This window comes from Raphanus sativus, chromosome 6 (assembly GCF_000801105.2).
Source record: "Raphanus sativus cultivar WK10039 chromosome 6, ASM80110v3, whole genome shotgun sequence".
In the NCBI taxonomy this organism is placed as follows: Eukaryota; Viridiplantae; Streptophyta; class Magnoliopsida; order Brassicales; family Brassicaceae; genus Raphanus; species Raphanus sativus.
In genome coordinates this window covers 3,224,400-3,251,354 of record NC_079516.1, presented here as the reverse complement: position 1 = coordinate 3,251,354, position 26,955 = coordinate 3,224,400, and the positions used below count along the sequence as shown (strand labels likewise).

At 33.3% G+C, this 26,955-nt stretch overlaps 7 protein-coding genes across 8 annotated transcripts in view; 2 read left to right on the top strand and 5 right to left on the bottom strand.

The window, feature by feature from the left end:
* Positions 1–7,823: 7,823 nt before the first annotated feature.
* Positions 7,824–8,491, top strand: LOC130495978 (stress-induced protein KIN2-like). The gene is made up of 3 exons (XM_056987667.1): positions 7,824–7,953; positions 8,061–8,129; positions 8,249–8,491. Exons 1-3 carry the CDS (start codon positions 7,897–7,899, stop codon positions 8,327–8,329), a joined length of 207 nt encoding a protein of 68 aa, XP_056843647.1. The 5' UTR covers positions 7,824–7,896; the 3' UTR covers positions 8,330–8,491.
* Positions 8,492–8,657: 166 nt separating this feature from the next.
* LOC130495977 (ultraviolet-B receptor UVR8) lies at positions 8,658–11,365 on the bottom strand. Its single transcript, XM_056987665.1, has 11 exons — positions 11,229–11,365; positions 10,959–11,103; positions 10,556–10,666; positions 10,394–10,454; positions 10,168–10,283; positions 9,994–10,079; positions 9,701–9,902; positions 9,562–9,615; positions 9,360–9,473; positions 9,202–9,258; positions 8,658–9,098 (listed from the first exon to the last, which is right to left on the bottom strand). The coding sequence occupies exons 1-11, from the start codon at positions 11,255–11,257 to the stop codon at positions 8,895–8,897; spliced, it is 1,179 nt and encodes a 392-aa protein (XP_056843645.1). The 5' UTR covers positions 11,258–11,365; the 3' UTR covers positions 8,658–8,894.
* Positions 11,366–16,027: 4,662 nt separating this feature from the next.
* Positions 16,028–17,034, bottom strand: LOC130495998 (ubiquitin receptor RAD23c-like). 2 transcript variants are annotated; one of them, XM_056987714.1, is made up of 3 exons: positions 16,786–17,034; positions 16,552–16,713; positions 16,028–16,256 (listed from the first exon to the last, which is right to left on the bottom strand). In XM_056987714.1, the coding sequence occupies exons 1-3, from the start codon at positions 16,843–16,845 to the stop codon at positions 16,227–16,229; spliced, it is 252 nt and encodes an 83-aa protein (XP_056843694.1). In that variant the 5' UTR covers positions 16,846–17,034; the 3' UTR covers positions 16,028–16,226. The 2 variants fall into 2 exon arrangements, with proteins under 2 accessions (XP_056843694.1, XP_056843693.1); XM_056987713.1 differs by lacking the exon at positions 16,028–16,256 and having other exon boundaries at positions 16,423–16,713.
* A 122-nt stretch (positions 17,035–17,156) lies between these two features.
* Positions 17,157–18,418, bottom strand: LOC108805761 (LOB domain-containing protein 41). The gene is made up of 2 exons (XM_018577700.2): positions 18,038–18,418; positions 17,157–17,943 (listed from the first exon to the last, which is right to left on the bottom strand). The coding sequence occupies exons 1-2, from the start codon at positions 18,225–18,227 to the stop codon at positions 17,330–17,332; spliced, it is 804 nt and encodes a 267-aa protein (XP_018433202.2). The 5' UTR covers positions 18,228–18,418; the 3' UTR covers positions 17,157–17,329.
* A 1,539-nt stretch (positions 18,419–19,957) lies between these two features.
* Positions 19,958–26,955, bottom strand: part of LOC130494586 (uncharacterized) — a 77,408-nt gene continuing 70,410 nt past the window's right edge. Inside the window, exons 2-5 of the mRNA XM_056989181.1 lie at positions 21,947–21,962; positions 21,223–21,428; positions 21,024–21,093; positions 19,958–20,585 (exon numbers count right to left, since the gene is read on the bottom strand). Of these exons, the coding sequence (XP_056845161.1) occupies positions 20,292–20,585; positions 21,024–21,093; positions 21,223–21,383 (525 nt within the window). The 5' untranslated portion in view covers positions 21,384–21,428; positions 21,947–21,962 and the 3' untranslated portion in view covers positions 19,958–20,291. The remainder of the gene's footprint in view (positions 20,586–21,023; positions 21,094–21,222; positions 21,429–21,946; positions 21,963–26,955) is intronic.
* Positions 22,673–24,073, top strand: LOC108813025 (40S ribosomal protein S7). The gene is made up of 5 exons (XM_018585450.2): positions 22,673–22,769; positions 23,081–23,166; positions 23,256–23,329; positions 23,407–23,713; positions 23,798–24,073. Exons 2-5 carry the CDS (start codon positions 23,092–23,094, stop codon positions 23,915–23,917), a joined length of 576 nt encoding a protein of 191 aa, XP_018440952.1. The 5' UTR covers positions 22,673–22,769; positions 23,081–23,091; the 3' UTR covers positions 23,918–24,073.
* Positions 24,108–26,255, bottom strand: LOC108813024 (mannose-6-phosphate isomerase 1). Its single transcript, XM_018585449.2, has 5 exons — positions 25,807–26,255; positions 25,551–25,718; positions 24,986–25,195; positions 24,607–24,873; positions 24,108–24,522 (listed from the first exon to the last, which is right to left on the bottom strand). Exons 1-5 carry the CDS (start codon positions 26,137–26,139, stop codon positions 24,208–24,210), a joined length of 1,293 nt encoding a protein of 430 aa, XP_018440951.1. The 5' UTR covers positions 26,140–26,255; the 3' UTR covers positions 24,108–24,207.

The window sequence follows — 26,955 nt, the reverse complement described above, 5'->3', positions numbered from 1 at the left end:
CTATTATATTCCTCTCTTTTAAGTTATTTAATAAATTATGTTTTAATTCTCATTTCTGCTGCTCCTGATGTTTATGTAACCAGATGATTTCCGGCAATATCGCAAGATAGTTTCATTTGAAAGTAGATTTATTCATTACATATTATGTAATAATAATATTTATACAAATTTTAAAACATTAGTTCATATTTCTTGCCGTATCTAAACTCTTTGACCATCATCTTATGTTTATGTCAGTGTGTGATGAAAATATAAACTAAAACTAGATTTTCATATTTTTGAATTTTTGTCAAAATCTGGAAGTTAACCCCGTCTAAAATAATGAATTTTCAGTAAATGCTCTATATACTTAAGTTTAACTTTTCACTTTTGTTTAAAAATTTCAAACCACATTCTACATTTAAATTAATTTATTCTAAACTATCTTTCATGGTATTTATGAATCATTCTAATTTTTTAATATTTAGTTTAGTAAAATTTCATATATAGCCTAAATCAATGGAATTAACATTATAAAATCTTCATTATTTAGAGAAACGAAGACAACACAAGTTCTAAACTCTTTGACCATCATCTTATGTCTCAGCTCTATGAAACTATACAATAAAACCAGATTTTCATATTTATGAATTTTTTTCAAAATCTGAGAGTTAACCCCTTTTAAAATAATGAATTTTCGGTAAATCATTTATATACTGAAGTTTATACTCTTCACTTTTGTTTAAAATTTTCAAATCACAATATACATTTGAATTAATGTATTCTAAACTATCTTTCATGATATACATGAATCATTCTAATTTTTAATATTTAGTTCAGTAAAATTTCATATACTGTTTAAATTAGTGGAATTAGTATTATAAAATCTTTATTATCTAGAGAAACGGAGACAACAAAGGTTCCAAACTCTTTGACCATCATCTTATGTCAGTGCTCGATGGAACTATACGCTAAAACCAGATTTTCATATTTTTGAATTTTTTTCAAAATCTGTGGGTTAACCCCTTCAAAAATATTGAGTTTTCAATAAATGCTCTATATACTGAAGTTTATACTCTTCAATTTAGTTTAAAAATTTCAAACCACATTTTACATTTGAATTAATGTATTCTAAACTATCTTTCATGTTATATAGAAATCATTCTAATTTTTTTATATTTAGTTTACTAAAATTTCATATACTGCATAGATTAGTGGAATTAGCATTATAAAATCTTCATTATCTCGAGAAACGGAGACAACATAGGCTCTAAACTCTTTACCCATCATCTTATGTCAGTGCTCGATGAAACTATACACTAAAACTAGATTTTCATATTTTTCAATTTTTTTTTCAAAATCCGTGGGTTAACCCCTTCAAAAATATTGAGTTTTCGGTAAATGCTCTATATACTGGAATTTATACTCTTCACTTTAGTTTAAAAATTTCAAACCACATTCTACATTTGAATTAATGTATTCTAAACTATCTTTCATGGTATATAGGAATCATTCTAATTTTTTAATATTTAGTTTACTAAAATTTCATATACTGCCTAGATTAGTGGAATTAGCATTATAAAATCTTCATTATCTAGAGATACGGAGACAACAAAGGTTCTAAACTCTTTGACCATCATCTTATGTCAGTTCTCGATGAAACTATACACTAAAACCAGATTTTCATATTTTTGAATTTTTTTCAAAATCCGTGGGTTAACCCCTTCAAAAATATTGAGTTTTCGGTAAATGCTGTATATACTGAAGTTTATACTCTTCACTTTAGTTTAAAATTTTAAAACCACATTTTACATTTGAATTAATGTATTCTAAACTATCTTTCATGGTATACATGAATCATTCTAATTTTTTAATATTTAGTTTACAAAAATTTCTTATACTGCATAGATTAGTGGAATTAACATTATAAAATCTTCATTATCTAGAGAAACGGAGACAACATAGACTCTAAACTCTTTGACCATCATCTTATGTCAGTGCTCCATGAAACTATACATTAATACAATATTTTCATATTTTTCAATTTTTTTCAAAATCCGTTGGTTAACCCCCCCTTCAAAAATATTGAGTTTTCGGTAAATGCTCTATATACTATAGTTTATACTCTTCACTTTAGTTTAAAAATTTAAAACCACATTCTAAATTTGAATTAATGTATTCTAAACTATCTTTCATGGTATAGAGGAATCATTCTAATTTTTTAATATTTAGTTTACTAAAATTTCTTATACTGCATAAATTAGTGGAATTAGCATTATAAAATCTTCATTATCAAGAGAAACGGAGACAACAAAGGCTCTAAACTCTTTGACCATCATCTTATGTAAGTGCTCGATGAAACTATATGCTAAAACCAGATCTTCATATTTTTCAAATATTTTTCAAAATCCATGGGTTAACCCCTTAAAATATATTGAGTTTTCGGTAAATGCTCTATATACTGAAGTTTATACTCTTCACTTTAGTTTAAAAATTTCAAACCCACATTCTACATTTGAATTAATGTATTCTAAACTATCTTTCATGGTATATAGAAATCATTCTAGTTTTTTAATATTTAGTTTACTAAAATTTCATATACTGCATAGATTAGTGGAATTAGCATTATAAAATCTTCATTATCTTGAGAAACGGAGACAACATAGGCTCTAAACTCTTTACCCTTAATATTATGTCAATGCTCGATGAAACTATACACTAAAACCAGATTTTCATATTTTTCAATTTTTTTACAAAATCCGTGGGTTAACCCCTTCAAAAATATTGAGTTTTCGGTAAATGGTCTATATACTAAGTTTATACTCTTCACTTTAGTTTAAAAATTTCAAACCACATTCTACATTTGATTTATGTATTCTAAACTATCTTTCATGGTAAATAGGAATCATTCTAATTTTTAATATTTAGTTTACTAAAATTTCATATACTTGCCTAGATTAGTGGAATTAGCATTATAAAATCTTCATTATCTAGAGATACGGAGACTAAAAGGTTCTAAACTCTTTGACCATCATCTTATGTCAGTGCTCGATGAAACTATACACTAAAACCAAATTTTCATATTTTTGATTTTTTTTCAAAATCCGTGGGTTAACCCCTTCAAAATATTGAGTTTTCGGTAAATGCTCTATATACTGAAGTTTATACTCTTCACTTTATTTTAAAAATTTCAAACCACATTTACATTTGAATTAATGTATTATAAACTATCTTTCATGGTATATAGGAATCATTCTAATATTTAATATTTATTTAGTAAAATTTCATATACTGCCTAGATCAATGAATTAGCATTATAAAATTTTCATTATCTAGAGAAACGGAGACAACAGAGAGGTTCTAAACTCTTTGACCATCATCTTATGTCAGTGCTCGATGAAACTATACACTAAAAACAAATTTTAAAATTTTTTGAAATTTTTTCAAAATCCGTGGGTTAACCCCTTTAAAAATATTGAGTTTTCGGTAAATGCTCTATATACTGAAGTTTATACTCTTCACTTTAGTTTAAAAATTTCAAACCACTTTAAAATTTGAATTAATGTATTATAAACTATCTTTTCATGGTATATAGAAATCATTCTAATTTTTTAATATTTAGTTTACTAAAATTTCATATACTGCCTACATCAATGAAATTAGCATTATAAAATCTTCATTATCTAGAGAAACGGAAACAGCATATGTTCTAAACTATTTGACCATCATATTATGTCAGTGCTCGATGAAATATACACTAAAACAAAATTTTCATATTTTTAAAATATTTTCAAAATCCGTGGGTTAACCCCTTCAAAAATATTGAGTTTTCGGTAAATGCTTTGTATACTGAAGTTTATACTCTTCACTTTAGTTTAAAAATTTCAAACCACATTCTACATTTGAATTAATGTATTCTAAACTATCTTTCATGGTATATAAGAATCATTCTTATTTTTTAATATTTAGTTTACTAAAATTTCATATACTGCCTAGATTAGTGGAATTTGCAATATAAAAAACTTCATTATCTAGAGAAACGGAAAACAATAGGTTCTAAACTCTTTGACCATCATCTTATGTTAGTGCTCGATGAAACTATACACTAAAACCAAGATTTTCATATTTTTGAATTTTTTTCAAATCTGTGGGTTAACCTTTTAAAAAATATGAGTTTTCGGTAAATGATCTATATACTGAAGTTTATACTCTTCACTTTAGTTTTAAAATTTTCAAACCACATTCTACATTTGAATTAATGTATTCTAAACTATCTTTCATGGTATACATGAATAATTCTAATTTTTTAATATTTAGTTTACTAAATTTCATATACTGCCTAGATTAGTGGAATTAGCATTATAAAATCTTCATTATCTAGAGAAACGGAGACATCATAGGCTCTAAACTCTTTGACCATCATCTTATGTAAGTGCTCGATGAAACTATACACTAAAACCAGATTTTCATATTTTTCAATTTTTTTCAAAATCCGTGGGTTAACTCCTTCAAAAATATTGAGTTTTCGGTAAATGCTCTATATACTGAAGTTTATACTCTTTACTTTAGTTTAAAAAGTTCGAATCAAATTCAACATTTAAATTAATGTATTCTAAACTATCTTTCATGATATATAGGAATCATGCTAATTTTTTAATATTTAGTTTAGTAAAATTTCATATACTGCCTAGATCAATGGAATTAGCATTATAAAATTTTAATTATCTAGAGAAACGGAGACTACAAAGGTTCTAAACTCTTTGACCATCATCTTATGTCAGTGCTAGATAAAACTATACACTAAAACAAGATTTTCATATTTTTGAAATTTTTCCAAAATCCGTGGGTAAACCCCTTCTAAAATAATGAGTTTTCGGTAAATGCTCTATATACTGAAGTTTATACTCTTCAATTTTTTTTTAAAATTTCAAACCACATTCTACATTTTAATTAATGTATTTTAAACTATCTTTCATGGTATTTAGGAATCATTCTAATTTTTTATATTTATTTTAGTAAAATTTCATATACTGCCTACATCAATTGAATTAGCATTATAAAATCTTCATTATCTAGAGAAACGGAGACAACAGAGGTTCTAAACTCTTTGGCCATCATCTTATGTCAGTGTTCGATGAAACTATACACTAAAACCTGATTTTCATATTTTTGAAATTTTTTCAAAATCCGTGGGTTAGCCCCTTCTAAAATAATGAGTTTTCAGTAAATGCTCTATATACTCCAGTTTATACTCTTCACTTTAGTTTAAAAATTTTAAACCACATTCTACATTTGAATTAATGTATTCTAAAGAATCTAAACTATATTTCATGGCATGTAGGAATCATTCTAATTTTTAATATTTAGTTTACTAAAATTTCATTAACTGCCTAGATCAATGGAATTAGCATTATAAAATCTTCATTATCTAGAGAAACGGAGGCAACAAAGACTCTAAACTCTTTGACCATCATCTTATGTTAGTGCTCGATGAAACTATACATTAAAACAAGATTTTCATATTTTTGAAATTTTTCCAAAATCTGTGGGTTAACCCCCTTCTAAAATCATGAGTTTTCGGTAAATGCTTTATATACTGAAGTTTATACTCTTTAATTTTGTTTAAAAATTTCGAACCACATTCTACATTTGAATTAATGCATTCTAAACTATCTTTCATGATATATAGGAATCATTCTAATTTTTTAATATTTATTTTAGTAAAATTTCATATACTGCCTACATCTATTGGATTAGCATTTTAAAATCTTCATTATCTAGAGAAACGGAGACAACAGAGGTTCTAAATTCTTTGACTATCATCTTATGTCAGTGCTCGATGAAAGTATACACTAAAACCAGATTTTCATATTTTTGAAATTTTTTCAAAATCCGTTGGTTAACCCCTTCAAAAATATTGAGTTTTCGGTAAATGCTTTATATATTGAAGTTTATTCTCTTCACTTTAGTTTAAAATTTTTAAACCACATTCTACATTTGAATTAATGTATGCTAAACTATATTTCATGGTATATAGGAATCATTCTAATTTTTTAATATTTATTTTGTAAAATTTCATATACTGCCTACATCATGGAATTAGTATTATTTTTTTTTGAACACAAACTTGATTTCATTCAAACTCAAATTTCTGCGGTACAATAATAAGAGGGAATTATACATCCTCTTTGGCAATAAACATAAACTGAAACAGATAAATAAGTTAAACATGATAGATCTTCAAGTGAAGATGACAGCGGATTCAAGACGATGCTTGAATGTGTCGGAGGAGCCTTCACGACAACGTCGGACAGCATGAAAATAGTCACAAAAAGTGACGTTGAAGTACAGATTTCATCTACGAAAACCACCGAAGCGATCTTGATCGTATCTTCAGGTCCCGTGGAGACCGCTACACAAGAATACAAACTGATGAAGATACTGAAGCATACACTCGGCAACGAGTACGAGGAAACACCTCTTTCCATAAAAAGAGGATATGGTGATGAAATCTTCTCCTTGAGAAAAAAAGATCTAAAACCAGATTTTCATATTTTTTTGAATTTTTTTCAAAATCCTTGGGTTAACTCCTTCAAAAATATTAAGTTTTCGGTAAATGATCTATATACTGAAGTTTATACTCTTCACTTTAGTTTAAAATTTTCAAACCACATTTTACATTTGAATTAATGTATTATAAACTATCTTTCATGCTATATAGGAATCATTCTAATTTTTCATAATTAGTCTTGCAATAAAATTTTCTCTTTTGTATTTCTATGCTTTTTATATTGTATATATTTTTGAACATAACTTTTTGTTTAAACTTTGTTATAAATTTAAACAAATTAGAGTTTTAAGGAATTTGTTTTTTGACAAAAGGTTTAAGGAAATTTTTATATTACTTGATTGATAAATAGAAACATAAAATTGGAAACAAATAAAACATTACATCCTGTCTTTTAAATTGTTAGAGATTGTAAGTTTCATTTGTAGTATTACACTTATGTTTAAATCAGTCTTGCAATACAAAAATCCCCTTTGTTTTTCCATGTTTTTGAAAAGTTTTAAAACTGTTTTAGTTTTCTTATTTTTGAATTAACAAGTGTTTTGATTCCACAATTAAACAACAATTCATTTGATTCAATTTCTTATCCTGCGTTTCTTATCTTGCTTTGGGCCAAAGCAATCCTCTGACCTCTGTGGCTGTGCACTCGAGATTTGGAGCGAACGCGTTCAAGCCAGAGATCAGTGTAGACTTGGAAGATGACGGATGCAGAGAGAGGACATTTGAGCTTTTCATTTAGTTTTTGCTTTGTTTTATTAATAATGAATAATGACTTGGGAAGTTCCTTCTCAAGCATGTACGTTGTTGTGTATTCGTACTTTATAAATTTGGGTTTTAAAATAATACAATGTAAGACTATTATGTTTGCTATTATGATTTATGGCCTTTTAATACTGTCTTTTAAGGTGCGCGCATTGCAAGATATTGAACTCCAAGTTTAGAACATAACAAGTTGCACTTGCATACAAATACAACAACTACCAGTAGAGGAACATCCAACAAGCGCCCACTGCTTTATGAGAAGCTGGTTGAGATGAAATGATGTGTGATTTTCCTAGAAAGATGAATCACTTGACTAGTTTTCCGGATCACAGATCGAGCAAAACCAAGTACGTAAAAGCCTTTTATGTCCTGGTCAAATGGTAAACTAACACGTAAAATGCGCCACGTACCGACGGATGCAACATTCTCGGACCAATCCTCGTGGCTCAACACGTGGAGACACCCAATCACGTCCCTCTGGGTTATAAATAGCAATCAAACACTCAACATTCTTACATCATCACACACAAAACAACCAATCAAAGCATCAAGATTAAGTTCTAAGCAAAAAGAGAGAGAAAAAGAAAATGTCAGACAAGCAAAACCTAAGCTACCAAGCCGGGCAAGCCACTGGCCAGACTAAGGTTAACTCTTGCAGTCTGATTGTTTGTTATACATGTTGATATACAAACCTATGGGAGAATGTAAATGCATTGTCTTCTTTTCACTAAACGGGGTTTGTCAAATGTAGGAGAAGGCAAGTGGTCTTATGGACAAGGCCAAAGATGCTGCTGCTTCAGCTCAAGACTCCATGCAACATGTTAGTTTTCTCAATCTCTCCTCTTTAAAGAACACTACTAAAAATTAGACCAAAACATGTATATATACACACACACAAAAAAACCTTATACTGTCCTGACCGTAAACTGTGAATCGCAGGCTGGACAGCAGATGAAGCAGAAGGCACAAGGAGCTGCTGATGTGGTCAAGGACAAAACTGGCCTGAACAAGAACCATTGACAACTTTCAATTTTAATTTCTAATACATCCTCCTCTCTTTTGAGTTATTTAATAAAGTTGGAAGTGTTTTTTTTTGGGTAATTTTGGAAGGGGTTTTAATTTATATATTTAATAGATTTTGTTAAAAAAAAATTTAATAAATTTGGGAGGGTTTTTAATTCTCATTCCTGCTGTTTCTGATGTTATTTCCCTGATTTTTATGTAATTTTCTCCATATAAAATATCTGTTTTTTTTTTAATTGTGAACATTATTACAAACATGAAGGTAAGAAAACTTGAAAAGGGAGGATTCAATAAGAATATTAGATTATATTAGTAAACCACTATATAAGCAAAAACTAGTCTAGTAAAATATTGGATGATCAAATTTATATATTTGAAACAAAAATACCTGGATGAAATCAAAGTTTAATTAAATCTAAAGATTATTTATAGGGGAAAAAGTTATAAGAAATGAGATCCCCTTCTTATAAAACATTACTCTCCTTTTGTCTTTATTCCTATGAATCAATATTTGTTTCTTCTCTTGGTAACTTGTTCTGTGACCATAGAGATTAATAAACGATCAAATATCATCGGACTTCCATTCAACGATGGCAAGAGTGTGGCGGCCACCGCAAGCAATCGATGTAGCCAACCATTTCCCTTCTTCTTCATCAGCATGATTCAAGGTTCCTTCAGGTGGAGGAATCTTTATAGGCAACTCCAATGGCTGTCCCGTTGTTACTTTCCTTCCATAACCAAGTCTTCCATGATCTCCTCTACCAAACTGATATCACAATAGACAAATCATAATCAGAAGAATGAATCTCTCTTTGTTTTTTGGAGTAGAGCTAAAAGAGAGTTTCTTGGTGTTCAAGGAATGTACTAACCGAGAAGATTCTGCCATCTCTTGTCAAAGCAACTGAATGTGTTCCACCGCAAGAAACCTATTTTGTAAAAAAAAGATTATTGGTCACTAAAAGTTTTTAATACTTCATCTCTTTTAAGAGATTCTCAAGATCATTCAAGTTTTAAGGCTTTCTACTACCTGAATGATATCTTCATCATCTAGAAGAGTAACTTTCTGTGGAACCATTTTGCTGCTCTTGTCATTGTCACCAAACCCTAGTCTTCCATGTTCTCCTCTTCCCCATCCATACACCTACAAGAAATTACAAGACCAAGCAGATGAAAATGAGGATCTATAGCTAGCACAATGGTGAGAATAAGAAGTAGATGAGTTCTAATACCTCTCCTTTATCGGTTAAAGCCGTTGAATGCCATCCACCCGCAGCAATATCAACCTTAAATTGCGACCAAAGAGAGAGATAAGTTGTTGAAGCCTACGGCTTTTTGTGGAAAATGAATCAAGAGAAAGAAAAAACAAACCAAAGTGAGACCATCAAGGCCTTGGACAGGAACAGGATGAGGTGTTGGCTGTGTATCACCGGTTCCAAGTTGTCCATACTCGTTATTACCCCATGCCATTAGCCTCCCATCTTCTTCAAGAGCCAGGTTATGAAACGCTCCAACAGCAATAAGACGCACATTCTCAAGACCTTGAACTCTCACCGGAACAAATATCTGTTTTCTACAAAAAAAAAACAAAACAAAACTCAACGTTTAAAACCAAAGAATGCACAAAATGGCTTTGTTGTGTGAGCTTTGAATCTTCTCTATACATGTCACCAGGAGGCCAGGGCTGACCCCAAGTCCACACGTGACCATCACGTGTCAGAACCATTGAGTGAGTACCACCTGCAGCTACCTGTATAAAGAAAGATGGATTAGTATCATCCACATATAAACATTGAGGAAGAGACAAAGAGATATTTAAGAACACGTGTTGGTTATACCTGTCGGACCGTGAGTTTAGGGGCACAACGCTTAGGGATGACAATATCTCTTCTCATGGGTCTGCCCATCTCGTCTTTTAGAGGCTCTTCACCACACTGTCCATATTCATTCCCACCTACGTGTATTTTCCATCATCATTTTTTTATAATAATGACTAATTAGACTCACCACCAAACGAAACAGATAGAGAGAAAGAAAACAAAATAGCATTAAAGTGGTAGTTACCCCACGCATAGGCTCGGCCTTGATCATCAACAGCTAAACAATGCCAACCACCAATTGCTGCCTATCATCATCATCCATTAGATAACACATTCATTCAATGGTAAAACTGGTAGCTCCATTTGATAAAAAAATAGCAGAGAGAAAGAAAGAAGATGATGAGACCTGAGTGATCTTGACATTGGCAAGAGCCTTAACTCGACTAGGAACATTTTCTGTCTTTGTCTCCGGTGGGTGTCCTAATGTTCCTTTTTGATTCCAACCCCATGTAAACATCTGTATCAGTTTTGAAGTTAGAGATTTTTAACACTCAAGTCTCTCAACTTACTAAACCTTGAATTTAGCCACTCAAAACTACTGAAATAAGAGGACCAGTTCCATGATAAGCAGACCAGACTACTAAATCAAGATTCAAATCTTACAAGAGCTTATAAATAAATCAAAATATAAAAAAAAAGCCCATTTCTTTGGATAGAAATATTATCCCTGAATGTAACAGAGACCAATTAAAACACAGAGAAAATATCATTTTTAGGATTAAGACCCCAAAATGTTATGATAATATTACCGAGCCATCATGGCAAATGGCGAGGGAGTTACGGCTACCAGAGACAACGGAGGAAACAGAGTAAGGCTCGAGAGCTTCAACGACACAAGCCCATTCCTTTTCTTCGTTGCTACCAATTCCTAGTTGCCCATCTTCTCCTGAGCCCCTGCCAAAATATTACAAAAAATAAAAAAAAATAAAGATGGTAAGAGAGAGAGAAAGGCCAAAGTTTTAACAAAAGTGACGGAAAAAAAATCGAAACTTTAAGAAGTGGAGTGAAGAGTAACAGACCAGGCTATGACTGAAGTAGCTGAAACCATCGGAGAGAGAGAGAGGAGATGAATGAAAGCAGAGAGAGAGAGAAGCGGAAAAGCAAAGCAGTGGGATTCGAGAGAGATAGAAAGGGGTTGTAATAATAATAGCGTTTGTGTTTTATAGACATTTAATAATTACTTAATATGGTTTTAAGACATTTATTTCCGTATATTCGTATTCCTAAAATGTATTCATATATTTTAAACTTTTTACAGCGGAGTAAGATAATTTAACGAGGTAGCTAATATTCAAATTTCTATTAATGCTTAGTTTTGAATAAAAATCCAACCAGTACAATACAAAATATATAATTCCACATATGGGAAACATGATTAAAAGAGTAACAGCAGAAAAGAGAAAAAACGAATAACATTAAATGTACGGACAGAGACACATGAGTGCTGTGCTAGTCACAAAAGGATAATAGTGTTGTAAAGAATAAAGTTTTGAGGTTACAAAAATGAATATCAATGTCAAACAACCACTATGCATTTTCTTTTGTTCGTTATCTCTGCTTGTTTTAAGTTTGATTTGTATTAAAGATGAGTTGAATCCAAAGCAATAGTTGTAGTTTTTTTTTTTTTTTTTTGGAACACATTTGTAGTTTTTGTTTATTCTTCTTCTTTCTTCACTTCCTAAAAATACTAACAAGCGACAAGACGTTGTAGCCCAATGGTTAGGACGGGTCCCCGCCTGCACCCAGGTAGGGGGTTCGATCCACGCCGGAGGGAACTACCTTGCAACGCTCTTGTTACCCACACGGATATGGGCCATGCTTTCGGCCCATTTGAAAAACTGGGAGGGGCGTCTATCCGTGGGCATTCCTTCCCCTTGGGGATTAGTCTGGGTCTTCTGGGCCTGGGATACCCCCGGGTTAAACAAAAAAAAAAAATACTAACAAGCAACTACAATTTGGCTTCATTATTTTTGAAAATGCAGTAATCAATTTTTTCAGTCTTATACATGTGTATGTTAATCCATTCGCATTTTCCTTCCCTTTTATAAAATTTCTCTTAGAATTTGATATAAGCAATACATAATTTTTTCATATATTTATCAACTAATTTTATGTATGCATAAAATTGTAATTGTAAATTTACACTTACTATAGTTTTTGTGCACTTAATAAACTTTTTTAGGAATAGCCGGTGTTTGAAATGATTTAACATATATACTCTAGTATTTAATTGTTAATGATTCTTAACTCTTACTATTGGCATTTTTATTTTTCTTAAAATCGTTTAATTTGCGTTGTGTTGGTGTAACTGTTGTGTTGATCACGATGAATATAAGCACTACAATGATTTTGCATTCAGAAGAATATTTAGTTTAGTGCATCGTTTAATTTGTTCTTCATTCCGAATTATATTCTGTACATGTTTATTTCTTGTTAATCCGGTGGTAAAATATTTGAATAATTTGATGTGAGTTGTGAATAACCCAATATTTAGAGGTTATATCTTGTTTATTTATTTTTGCTTCCCAGACTGTTTTTTTTCAAAAAAAAAAAATATTTTGATTATTTTCGGATACGACGGTCTACCATTTTTGTTAAAGGAGTGATAAGCACTATACTGTTTTTTTTTCAGATAATTTTGTTTCTGAAACTATTATGGTGAATTATCAAAACTAGATATACAACACAAAAGAAATTAGAAAAATTAGTGGATTTATATTGGCATTATTAATTAATTTAACATATTTATATTGATTTTAACCGATTTTAATTAATTTAGATGATTTAGTTCGATTTAAATTGTTCTAAATTGGTTGAAATTATATAAATTTTTTTTTAGAACTTTGGTTGAAATTATATAAATAATAATAACGTTTGATCAATTCATTTTTATATTTATAAAATTTATGATATAATGAATGAAACTTTTAATAACTTTTAATTATTTTAACTAATTCTAAAATAAAATGTAATTCTAAACTAATTATTATCACTTACCAAATAACATAAATTATATTACAACTAATAATTTTTGGTAGCTAATTTTCAAAATTATAGAAAGTCTAATAATGTTTAATCAATTCTTTTTGTATTTATATACTATATAAAATAATGTATAGAAATATATATAATGATTTCATTTCATATAAAAAATAGTCGTATCTATAATAATTATTAATCTCTTATAATGTCCATATATATTTTATAAATAACTATGTTTTGAAGATTGGAAGAATTATATTGAATAAAATATGTGAGAGCTTTGACTAAAAATGTTTTGTAATTAAGTCAAATAATATAGTGAATAAGATAATGTTATGATTAAAAAATATAAAATAATTTTTGATTCATTGATTGCATGGGTTTTATTATTATTTAGAAAAAGAAACAAATATTTAGCAAAAAAATATGTAGAGTTTAGGAAAATATTAGCAAAAAATTGATTTAAAACAAAATAAATAACAAGAAAAAGAAGGAAAGCCTGTAAAATATGTAGAAATAGAGTTACTCTATTATAAAAGTTAGGGATATAGATGGATATCACTTTTCTACTAAACGTTTGGACCATCTTTGGGCCTAAACTTTTGCTTTCTAGTATTTAACTTTCTGTGACAAAAAAAAAAGTTATATGCTGTGTAAACGATAGAAAGATGATGACTTGAGGCTTTGTATTTATTTTCTCTACACCTTTTTCTTTCGTATAATTATATGCATTTCAGAAATAGTAATATTGCTCTCTTTCCTTCTTTTTTTTAAACTTCAAATACCGTTTAAATAAAAATACAACAGTCACCATACAAAGACAACAACAGAAAGATGCAGAGATACAAGAAAGCAAGAGGCAATACAATGCAAGTCAAGAATCAAAATCAATATTGCTCTCTTTCCTTCATTTGCAGTCATATGTAAAAGTCCTAGCGCTAGAATCTGCACCCGAGATTATTCATTACTACTTGTGAGTCTGGGATATCTCATTACCATTTCATATGCTGATGACACTGAAACATTCAAGGTAGTGAGAAAATTCAACATCGGTGCAACAAGTGCGTAGAGCCACAAGTGTGTTGGATTGTTATTTGGATTGTAAAGCCACAAACGCTAGAGATAAAAGCCAAATGATCATCAGGGATGTTATTTGGATTGTAAACCACAAGTGTGTTGTATCCAATGAATTATCTCAAGCTGGATCTTTTTTTTTTCAAATTTCTTAAAGCAATTAAGGTCCTAATTTATCAAAACACAAATATATCACATGCAACTGAGGTCCTAATTTTCTAAGTTACTGTTACACAAATGAAAAATTTGAACTCAACACAGGGTCTACGTATTCTTTGGGCCGGCCCTGTTCAGAATGCAGAGAACGTGTAATGTGCAAGAAGAATCTAATATATGACAAACATGCAAGCTTGAAAATTACAGCGTATCCATAAATAAGTTCTCATATATTGATAAATAAGAAAATAACATGATGATATTCAATGAGAGATATCAGCATAGTTAACGAATAAACAACTATATCAGTCAGTTGATCAGCTAAGCCCTCATACAGCCAAGTAAACAAGAAAAAGAAAAAAACAACAGTTAGAAGAGAAGAGAAAAAACCTTGATAACTCTAAAAGACTTAACAGTTTGAATAAAGTTACGTTTTACAATAATCAATATACTATACTATATTATTAGATGTACTTTGGGCTAGTTAGATGTATAACACATTTTAAATTTCTAATTTATATATTATAAAATTAAATATTTACTTGTAAATTCTACATTTTAATTTAAAAGTGTTATGTCATTTCTTAATTTTTGTTAGATTTTTGGTAAAAAATATGTAAAAATTAGGAAAATATTAGCAAAAATTTGATAAAAAGGAACAAGAAATAACAAGAAAAAGAAGAAAAGTCTGAAAATATGCATAGTATATGTTGGAAAAATGAATATGATAATTACATATATAATTCCGCAAATATTTTTATTACTAAATTTTCATCAGTTATTACTTTACGGTATTTCATATATAATATATATTTTTGTACAATATTTATATATGCGAATTCGCGGATAACTACCTACACTTAGTGCTGGGTTTGCGGGTCGACCCGCCCCGACCCGCCCCGCCCCGCTGCGGGTCGACTCATTTTTTCGATTCAAAAATTCGACCCGCTTGACCCGCATCTAAAAAATGTAAGACCCGCCCCGCCCCGCATAAATTAGCGGGTAACCCGCGGGACCGCGGGTAATATAAAAAATAATAAAAATAATTATTTTAATTAATATTTTTTTAAAAAATAATATAAATAATATATTTTAATTAAATTTTTAAAAATATTCGTATTTTTTATTATTTTTATTATAAAATAATTTTTTACTAAAAAAATCATATTTTAAAAAAAAAAATTTTTTTTTTAATTTTGCGGGTTGGCGGGTACCCGCAGTTTAAATTCGGTCGACCGCACCCGCCCCGCGTTAAAATCACTCGACCCGCACCCGCACCCGCGAACAATTTTTCAAATCACTCGACCCGCACCCGCCGGGTCAAACGGGACGGAGCCCGCGGATAATGAATCAAATTCCCAGCTCTACCTACACTAAATATATTAAAATGGCCTTCAATTTGTTCTTTCAATAGGCCCACTTAAAACCATATAAATAAGTGACATTAATTATTGAATATAAGGAAGGATGATAGACCGGATTGTAGGTTCCTTTATTCTCGCATGACTCAGTGTGTTAGAGGATTAGATTAGTTACATGCTTTTGGATGGTTAAATGATGACATAAAAAAAAACATAAATTTCAGGAAATTCCCGAGCAGAAAATACTTGTCCTTTGAACTCACATTGCTACAGAAGCTGGAGGCTGAGGGGAAGTTGAAGAGGTAGGTACAATGGTAAAAGTTAGATCATTCATCAAACAAATTGCAGCATCTCATTGCTTATGATGATGCAAAGAACAACAGAACCGGCTCTCACCTGTATGAAGAGCCAACAGATGCACTAGATGCTCCAGTTGAGGCAGGTTTACTCTACATGTTTAACCCAGTCCCGGCCCTGAAAAAACACAGGCTGGAAGCCAAAAATAATAAAAAAAGCCACTAGCGGGTGTTGGACCTATCTCCTTTAGGAAAGTTCCAAGCAAGTTTGACCATCTAAAACTACTGACATATTTTAGATACAGGCCGAAAAATATGTTACTTATCAACAGGCTGGAATCAGATGTTTCTAATGCTTATGCTCAGGGCCGCTACTGGTTTAATCCCCAGAGAGCATAAGTCATAATTAGATAAATCCAAAAGCTAAAAGAAAACAACACAAATGCTTTTAGTATCCTAAGATCCAAGCTGACCTTGGTCATCATAATGACAATAAAACTGCTCTCAGCAACTTTGTTCTCCTCAATGGTGGTCTCATCTTTAAGCACTTTCCCTTGGTAAATAAGCATCAGTTTCGCAGCAGGATAAACGTCAGCTCCCTGCACAGTCTCTATGTTCTTCTTCACATCAGCTACCTGAATTGTACACAAGTTCCCAAGAAATCAGTCAACAGAAATTTCTTCAGATATTCATGTACAATCATCAACCTCATAGAATATGATAATCAGGAATGCTATCCATAACAACGAGATACAAACGTCAATCATCGTTACACAAAGATATTATCACTAGTTCATCACCAATCATTTGGTTTGACATCGATTCATTTTTCACAAAAAGTAAGTTTGGGAAGAAGGCTAGTACTAGTAGGTAGGTGATGATGATACATTGGAATCTGGCCACGTCATCTGTCATTATATGCTGCCATTGACAATTTCCTTCCATACTACGTTCGTTAAAAGATAGGCCCAAACAATTAGGCCCACAACATTCTTTAGTGTGTAGTAAGAAGAATCCACTAATTTGTGGCAATTTTATGTGTTCTTTGTTTTGTTATAATCAAATCACACAACAGAAAAAAGTAATAAAACTCTTATAGCCAATCTTGAATTTAACTCTGTAAATAAGTTTGTACATTGCTCTATCTTTCATCACCAGAGGAAGATGCAAATTAAAGGCAGAAATAGATAACAAAAAGAAAAGTTATGGTATCATAACTGAGCTGATACGGGCAAAACTTCAAAGGAATAATTAGAGTACAAGGTCAGTCTTACACGAACTCTCTTCCTGCCACGTGCTAAACACGCCCATCTTTCTCTTCTTAACAGGCACCACGTGATCCGCGCGTGACGCCGGCTCCAGCCCTAACGTTAGGTCGAGTTTGATCTCACCGGAACATTGCACAGCCGTCGGAGAGAATGTCATCACCTTCGAGATATTGCTCTCTTCTTCATGAGGAGCCACAACTTCAGACTGGTGACTCAACGACGAGTCGTGACTAGCTTCTCCTTCTCCCCCGGCGGATTTCCCCTCTGATTCCGCCGGTTTAGCGACGGCGGCAGCGGAGGCGACCCGCTTAGCCCGGCGAGCTTTCTTTCCTCGTTTCGGATCGGTTGAACCAGCAGCAGCTGCAGCGGGGGAGTTCTCGTCCTTGGAGATATGTCGGATGTCATACATTTTCAGCGGCGGACCTTGCCCGCTCGTCGCCGCATCCGTGGCCATCTCAGTGATCGGTTCGCCTCTCATCACCGCCTCCACGGCGGATTGACAAAGCTGCCAGTTTCCCGACCATAACAACCCCACCGAACCGTAGATCGGGTTCACGATCCTCCCGCATGCTTCATGCAACAACGACCGGAAAATCCCTACAAAAAATTTCAGACAAGAAGGATCAATATACTAGACAACCACTAACCAGGTTCAATACGGCGACGTTTCTAAGATGGAAAAAACACTAACCAGGACGAAGGTGCTCGGGACCGGCGTTGATTAGGTTCATGAGTCCAGCACGGCCATAGAACTTGGCTAGAAACACTGTTGCGTTTGCTTGCGCTTCAGGGGATTTGATCCAGCCCAAACACGGTCTTATACTACAATCCTCACTACACCCTTTCCGAAGAACCCTGCATCCATTACAGCTCATCCGCATCTTTAAACTTTCTTATAGATTCCAACTGATCGAGTAAACCAAAACAAATCAGGATTTGAAAAGTTTTGTAAGATTTCTAGGAGATTATGCAGGAGGTGGTGAAGGAGATTCGCTAATTATATAAGAAAGATAATATAGCTTCAAGGGATTGAATACGTTGACAATAAGAAGCCCCTGGATTTTTGGGAGGTGAGATATAAAACCAGGGAAGAAGAGTGAGGACAAAGAAAATGAGATAAGAAGAAGAAGAGTTGTTTTTTTCTAAAGACAAAGGCGGTTTTGTCTTTTGATTTTTTTTATTTCATTTCATTTCTTCTCCTCCTTTTTCCCCCGCCGCGGTTTTTTTAATTGCTGGTTCAAAGTTTCACTTCTTGTGTTTCTTCCCCAAGTTTTGTTTCATGCACACTCTCAGCTCCCACGCGCGTGTCTTAAAAGTGATTAATTGAATAATTAAACAATCTAAATTTTGGTATCTAAAATTTTTGATTTGTCCTAGAACATTTAAATATTCAATGTAGTTAGATATAGGTGTAAATAATGTGTGGATATAAACCAGAGTAGGATAGTAGATTAAGCTTTTGATCCATTTATAATGTATATATTAACAGATAGTTAACGAATTTAGATGATTTATTCATTAATATGGAGTATTGGTTAAAATCGTATAATCACTTTTAAATTGGTCTAATAATATCTCTGTTCTCCTTTATCAAAGTCTGTGACAAAAAAAAGACAGAGGCCGTGGCTTTAACGCATGCGCGTCAGAAAGTTTGGTCGAATCGCCACATCTGAGTCAGATGGGATTTGAGTCATTTGAGGAAGGTGGGGCCCATACTTGGCTCCTGGTTTTCGGGAAAAGAATCCCGTGTCTAAAATACTGCTTTATAATTTGTCCGAAAAACTAGTGTCTGGTTTCTGGTTTTGATATTTTCTTCTTTGTGACTGTGGGCGGATCGTGTCGCCGACGGTTTTGTTTTAAAAACAGCGTAATCTTTTGTTTTGTCTGTAATTAACTTTAGTGTAATTTAGACAACTACTGTAAAAATCAGCGTTAATATGTTATCAACTTTTAACTAATCTCAATATTGTGAAACCTTGGACATTTCAGAATGTGATTTCTCACATACTATATTTTACAAAAACCTTTGATATTTTTGAAAAAAATAATCTTTTGTAGACTGAATTTGAATAAGAAGTATATGATAGATTTTGTTATTATTGAAACTTGATTAGGATGTTTAACTTTCTTGATATGGATGTTTTATCTGAAACATCTTATAGTTAGGCACCGAGAGAGAAACATTTAACAAAAAGACATAGATATTACTGCTGCATACATAAATCATCATGTGTTATTATCCGCTGCAAACCATACGTAATTAACCCTTCTTTCAAAAAAAAAAAAAAAAAACCATACGTAACTCTGCTTTGATGGGTCGGACTGAGACTTAAAAACAACAATTAATTAGTAGCCGAAACTAGCTTCCATTACTTCAACCAGACCATATGAATGAGTTTACAGGTTTTGTTCACGGCACAACAAAATGATGGAAGCTTCGTCGTTAAATAGACCGTATTTCGTAAGTGTTACGTTATGGATCTTCGCAAGTCACCGACGGACCGGACAACTCCGTATCAATCGCCATTACATGTCGGTTCTGTATCTCTTTTGTGTCTATCCGTTACGTGACAAGCGAATTAGGCGCCAATACAGAGAAACTTGTTTGAAATAATACAAAGAGCATTCATATTTATCGAAGTTACATTTTACAAAGATTGAGAATCTCCATACAGAGAAAAACGTTAATATACAAGCTTTTATACAGACAAAAAAGAAAAGGAACAAAGAGACTCCAAATTGGTTTTAATATGTTACAACGAGACTCAATAAACACATCTTTGTTGTTACGGTATATATACACAAATATTGACCTCAAAGTTAAAGAAAACTGTGGTCAAAAAGCCTTAACTGGTGTTGTAGACAGATCTTCAAAGATTTATAGTCTTGATTTTGGAATTTTATTTACACTTTTGTGAATCTCTGTTCCTTTCTTCTTTCCTTTTCTAAGCCATGGCAGATATGTTTGAGCTTTGGCGGTCCCTGTTAAAGCAGTTGAATCCTTCAACTCTAACAGCTGCCGGTTTGAGCCCAAACTTCACTCGACCACCACAACCTCCTCCTTTGACACGAGATGGCGATGGAGATGGAGATGTAAGGAATGGTGAGAGCGAGGGGGAGACAGGGTTGAGTTTTTCATCTCCAAATCGTGCATCTTGAGCTAATGGGTTTGATACTCTGCTTGGGGGAGACCCGAGGAAAAATGGAGGCGATGAAGCTACACCAGATAATGTTTCTTCCTACAAAGAAAGAACAAGATAATAGAGTATTAGATCACTACATACAATATTATACGGACACCTCTGTGACTGAATGCTTTAAGAATCTGACTAAAGATGATGATTCTATATACAAAACTACATAACCACGAGATGATTCAATGATTTTATTTTATTTTTCATAAAAAGGAAGCTTTCTTAAAGCGTCACGTAGAGGGAAGAACAAGATTCATGATTCAGAAAGAGAGGTGAAATCTGATGAAAACATTATATGGATTAAACCTCTTAGAGCAACTATATAGCCTAGCGTTGATTTTGATACATAGAAACACAGATCAATATTAACAGATAAATGAAGAATGATTCAAAACCATGTCGTTAAAACAACCGGAAAGAAAAGTGGAAATCCAATAGATATAGCTTGAGTCAATACACAAGTTTGAAATAAAATAAACAAACCTTTCTACGGATGATGTCCAAAAGATCTGCCCCGGCTTGAGAATCACATACATCAGCTGCTCCTGGCTGACTGTTAAATCCCCCAAAAAAAAAAAAAAACAAAGTAAAGATACGCACTTTGTTCTTTTTTTTTCCTGGATATTATTATCAAATTTGTGGGCAAAAAAAACACAAAAAAAGGAATAAGCTTTGTAATTACCTAGGATGTGATGATCTAAACAGATGAATAGCGTTGTTGGAGAGAATGCTAACGCGACGAGGCTTAGGACAAACAACACAAGAAGAGACAGGAACAACAAATCCTCTGGATTCGTCAGGGGACGACATGAAGGCGTTCTGCTGAAGGTTGCAATGATTCATCTTTTTCTTTCTGAACCACTTTTTATCCACAGAAGAACGCCTTACCTGTTTGCGTATCATACAAAAACAAATTAGTGTTGTTCTCAAGGATGTGATTTAATTTAAAAAAAAATTCAAACGGATAAGAAAATTGGAATTTTTACTTGGTGAGATCGTAACAATTGTCCTCAAGTTTCTCTAGTTTTTTTTTTCACCGAGATCTAATTTGAGGGGAAGCTACGGAAATTCGTTGTAGGGGGTGGTAATATAATTTAAAAAAAATGGTTCATTTCTAATACAGAGAGATTGATTTGTGTATAAAAAGGACGTTCAAAAACAGAACAAAGCCAACGAATATGTTTGACCAGAAGAAACCATTTTTTTCATAGAATGTAAAAAGGGGCAAACCAACACAGACGTATTGACTGGGACTATAAACAGAAAACTTCCATACGACCAAAGAAAAACAAACTCGATAAGAAGTAAAACATTTAGATCTGCAACGAAAAGAAAAAAACAAACAAACTTTGATCTGTCATTTCCGACATTAACGGAAATTGATAAAGAAGAGAGACGAGCATTACCTTCAAGAATTTATGAGCGGCGATAAGGTTGAGCGAAAGAGGAGAAACAGTGCGGCTACGGATGCACTTTATATGATATGACCAAAAGAAGAACGATGTCGTTCTAAAAATAAATCATAATTAAAAACTATCGACGTCGTTAATTCGTAATTGTATATTTGTGGAATATTTTTAAGAATTTGATAGGTCTGAATGGTCAAATAATGATAAATCGTTGGTCGCATACCGTACATCCCAAGCATTTTAATAAGCTAAGACTAGATTTTGATCCAGTCTTTTTATTTTCTGTTTTAAATTTTTTTGAAAATTTTAACTTTTATATTTAAGTATATTTCAAAAGTCAATCTAGATTATACATATATGTTAAATACTATTAGTTAATTATTAAAATATATAGATTACAAATAATTAGACTAAATATTTACCAATTGGTCATGCTTGTGTTTTAATAGAATAGATGGTAGCAAGTACTATTAGCTATGCTATCAAGTACTATTAGCTATCTAGCCATTCCATTATCTTGCAAAATTATTCTAGAATTGTTGACAAATTATTTCATTTTAATTGATAAACAAACTTGTGTTTCAAAAAAAAATTGATCAACAAACCAATTCACAGCCCATTTTGGGTAATGGGAATAAAGATTGGGCCATGAGTAGATTAACGGGCCCAGTTTAAGTAATAGGGATCTCGATAGAAACCCTTAGTATTTAAAGCTTTGCTTCATCAGATTGTATCGCCTCCTCTGACCACGAAGCTCTGGAAAGCAGGAAGCCGTAAACCTTTTTTTCCACCTTCTAGTGTTCTTCGTCGTCGTTTACTGGTACGCTTCAGTCCACTAATCTGCTCGATTTTCCGTGGGCTTTGGTCTGCTCTTTTGGAAGCTAATCGACGTTTGTCTTAATCTGATTTGTCTCTTGTCTGGAAAAAAAGATGTTAGCTTTAGGGTTATAATTAGACTGATCTGCTTAAAGACGTTAGCTTTTGTAATCAATTGAGAAATGTTACTCATTGTCACTAGCGAGCTAAGAGTATCTATCCTTTAGGGTTCGTTTTGAGCTGTTTGTTTCTTTGCTTTGAAGCTATCAAAATGTTGATTAGATTTTTTTTTTTGTGTTGTCTAAATTGTTCTAGAAACTGCCAAGATGTTCTCTGCTCAGAACAAGATCCACAAGGATAAGGGTGTTGCACCAACTGAGTTTGAGGAGCGAGTTGCTCAGGTTCTTGCTTCTTCTCTTTGCTGTCTTATTGTCTTAATCTTGCCTATTATTTTCCTTCTTTTTTTTTAAATTTGTTTCTTAATTTGCAGGCTTTCTTTGATTTGGAGAACACCAATCAGGAGTTGAAAAGTGACTTGAAAGATCTATACATTAACCAAGCTGTGTAAGTACTTACTCTCTTCTTAAAAGCCTGCCATCTTAAATTTTTTATCTTAATTTTTTTTTTCCCTTTTTGTGCAGTTCAATGGATATTGCTGGCAACCGCAAGGCTGTTGTGATCTACGTTCCATTCAGACTGAGGAAAGCTTTCCGCAAGATCCATCCTCGTCTCGTCAGAGAACTCGAGAAGAAGTTCAGTGGTAACGATGTTATCTTTGTTGCCACCAGAAGAATCATGCGTCCTCCTAAGAAAGGCTCTGCTGTTCAGAGACCACGCAACAGGACTCTCACTTCCGTCCATGAAGCCATGCTTGAGGATGTCGCTTACCCTGCTGAGATTGTCGGAAAGCGTACCAGATACCGTGTTGATGGCACCAAGATCATGAAGGTAAAAAGAAGCTTACACATCTTTCTTTGGTCTTTACACTGCTTTAGGCTTTTATTTAAACATGTTCCAACTTTCTTTTGCCAGGTCTATTTGGAGCCTAAGGAGAGGAATAACACTGAGTACAAGCTTGAGACAATGGTTGGTGTGTACAGGAAACTTACAGGGAAAGATGTAGTTTTCGAGTACCCAGTCGCTGAAGCTTGAGGAGATACAATGTTGTTTTAATTCTTCTTTTTTGTCGGATAGTTTTGGTTCTGTTTGAGAGTAAAAAAACTCTTTGGAAAGATTTTCTTGTTAAAGTTGCTTCACACTCTTCCTCCTATTTCTGTTTAATAAGACCTTTCTTATGTTGTTCCAGCATTCACAGTTTCACAAACTATCATCTAAAAAAAAATCAAATCGAATTTATAATTTATTGTCACAAAAGTGCGTTGACACGGTTTGATTCAATCATACAGTAAATGGAGAAAAGCTTGTGTTGTGTGTAGTTCAAACTATAGAGAATACAAAAACCTATTGTTCACTCCTGCTCTGTACAGCTTCAAGTCAGAAGAAGACTTCAAGTGGATCTCAGTATCTGCAGGCACAAACAGAACATCTCCCATTGAAACCTCATCAGCAGAACCGTCTGTAGACATTCTTCCTTCACCATGGAGTACAAGCAGAAGAGAGGGACCTGGTACAGAGGGAAACACCGTCGAGGCTCCACAGGGAAGATCACAGACATCAACTTCAAACTCGTCAAAAGGCGGGAGGTATCTCGTGATGTATGGTCTAATCTTTGATCCCTTTAGTATTTCAGGAAAGCCCTGTAAACACCAGAGATGATGAGAGAGAACTCAGTGACTATACTGCAAACATTTTTACTTCTTGGGTGTGTTGAAGGGTTTTACCAGTTTATATGTGAGCATGGAACAAAGTGATTGAATATCAAGAGGCTTGGAAGTGAGGCCAGCTCGTACTACATTGTCTGAAGTCGCCATGACCTCAATGCACTCACCGAATAAGTATGCATGAGGCTCGTTTGCACCGAGGTACAAGGCTTCACCAGGATTGAGCTTCACGTAGTTGAAGAAGAATGCAGATATGACCCCAATATCATTTGGATATTGCTTCTCTAGCTTCAACACTAGCCGTTCCTTGTCTGTCAGATGTCGTTCCTACAGTAACCGCAAGGGAAGGATTCAGGCATTGCCATTTTACAAAGAAAATTTCCACCAAAGTGGAATCAATAGAAGGTGGTAACAGGGAAGTTAGATGTCTTGACTAGACCTGACTCTCCAAATGCAGACGGCGTTTTAGTTTGAATACGATCTGCTTTGTCGTGTCAGGGCCTGCAGACATTAGCAGGGTGAAGATAGTTCGGACAACAGATTTAACTTTCTCATCATCATGTTCACTGATGCAGAAGACTTGGTTTGTTTCTTCGCTCCCAACAAGTTCTTCAATCTCCGGAATAGCACGAATGACACTCTTAAGCTCCTGCAATATTTTCACACCAACAATCTTAAAATCCTTCAAATCTCAAATCTATTTTCTGCCTAACATTTGGCTAAACTTACATACATTGTACCAACTGTTTTTTCTTAAATAAATTTAACATTCATTAAAAAATATATATATATATATATATAATCAAATAAGCTACCAATCCCGGAGTAGAGGTAGCTAACAATCAACTTGTTGCCAACATTTTGATAAAAGTGCTAATACTAATGATCAATTCATCAAATCTTATCTCAAGCTTAGGCTCTTATTATATTTCAAAAAATAAAAAACTTTGAGAACAATGAAAATAGTGACAACAGATAACACTGTCTGTAACTAACAATGTTACCTGAAGAGGAACAAAACCGCAAAGAGCTTCGAATTGAGTATAAGCCAATGCCATCTCAGGTTTGTGATTGTCGTCTTTATAAAGATTGGGATGAGCTTTATGCATTTTCTTCGCCAAAACCTTATCAGGATGTGCTTGAATCGACAAGGGCCTCGCCACCGACAACACCTAATCAAAACAGTTACTCTCTCTCTATCAGACAAAAAGCAGAACAACCTTGAGAAAATTTATTACACAATGTAATAATGTATGTAACCTTGAAGAGAAAGGGGAGATCGCAACCCCATTTCTCCAAAACCCTATCTCCAAGACACTCAGGGTTTTCGACAATCCACGATCTAAGCGTCACGCCACTTGAGCCATCATCCTCAACCTCCAAGTAACTCGGACCGGACTCGTGAGTTCCCATCCAAAGCTCCGCGTAAGGACGGGTCGAATCGATCTGGTCGTCGGAATTCGCCGTGTAGACTCTGTAAACGAGTGAATCCGATCCGATCGTGCCCCAGGCGTAGTCCTTTACGGAGCATTTCAACCGGAGAAGACGTCTCCGATCCGCTTCGCAGCCGCCATTTGCCTTGGCGATCTCCATTAGACCGAGAATGAAGATCGCGAATTGGAATGAGACGGTTTATTCTCGGAGTATATGCTTAAGCGCCCATGGCAAGGAAGAAGCAGAAGATATTTTATTTTTGTTTTTGCGCGTTTTTTCTTTTATAAAACAGAGGAAGGTATATAATTGCACAATCAAAAAAGTACGAGGTCATAAAAAGGAATAAAATAGAGATGTGGGGTTTGATGTTTAGCTTGGGGAGGTTTGATAACTGACGGATGATATGATTAATCACGTGTTTTGCCGACGGAATTTAACGTCGTTCGTGGGTTGTGTGGGCCGTTTGCTAGCTGTCCACGTTCACTGTCACGATGACCCACTCTCACGTCTCATAATACATTTGTAATAACAAGAAAAATAGTTCCAAATTATGTCTTCATATGAATTATAAACAGAAAAATATAATCAACAACACGAGGAGAAAAAATCTCGTCTTAATTGTATCTTTTATATTTACTAGATTTTCAATTCTTGCTACACCCAATTTATATTAATAATTAGTATCATCTATTCTATTAATTCTTCAACATGTCCAATTGATTAAAGATTGTGTCCAACAAAAAATATAATGCATCTAAATAATTATCTAAATATATTATATAATTACCTTTATTAAAAAATTGTAACTTCCACGTTGGTTTCCTTAATCTGTAACTTCTACCTATATTAGGCCTGGGCATTTTACCCGGACCCGACAACCCGATCCGAAACCGACCCGAAAAAACCCAGTCCGGGTAGGAACCGAACCGATGAAATTACCCTATTGGGTCTTGACCCTGAGAACCTGCGGGTAGA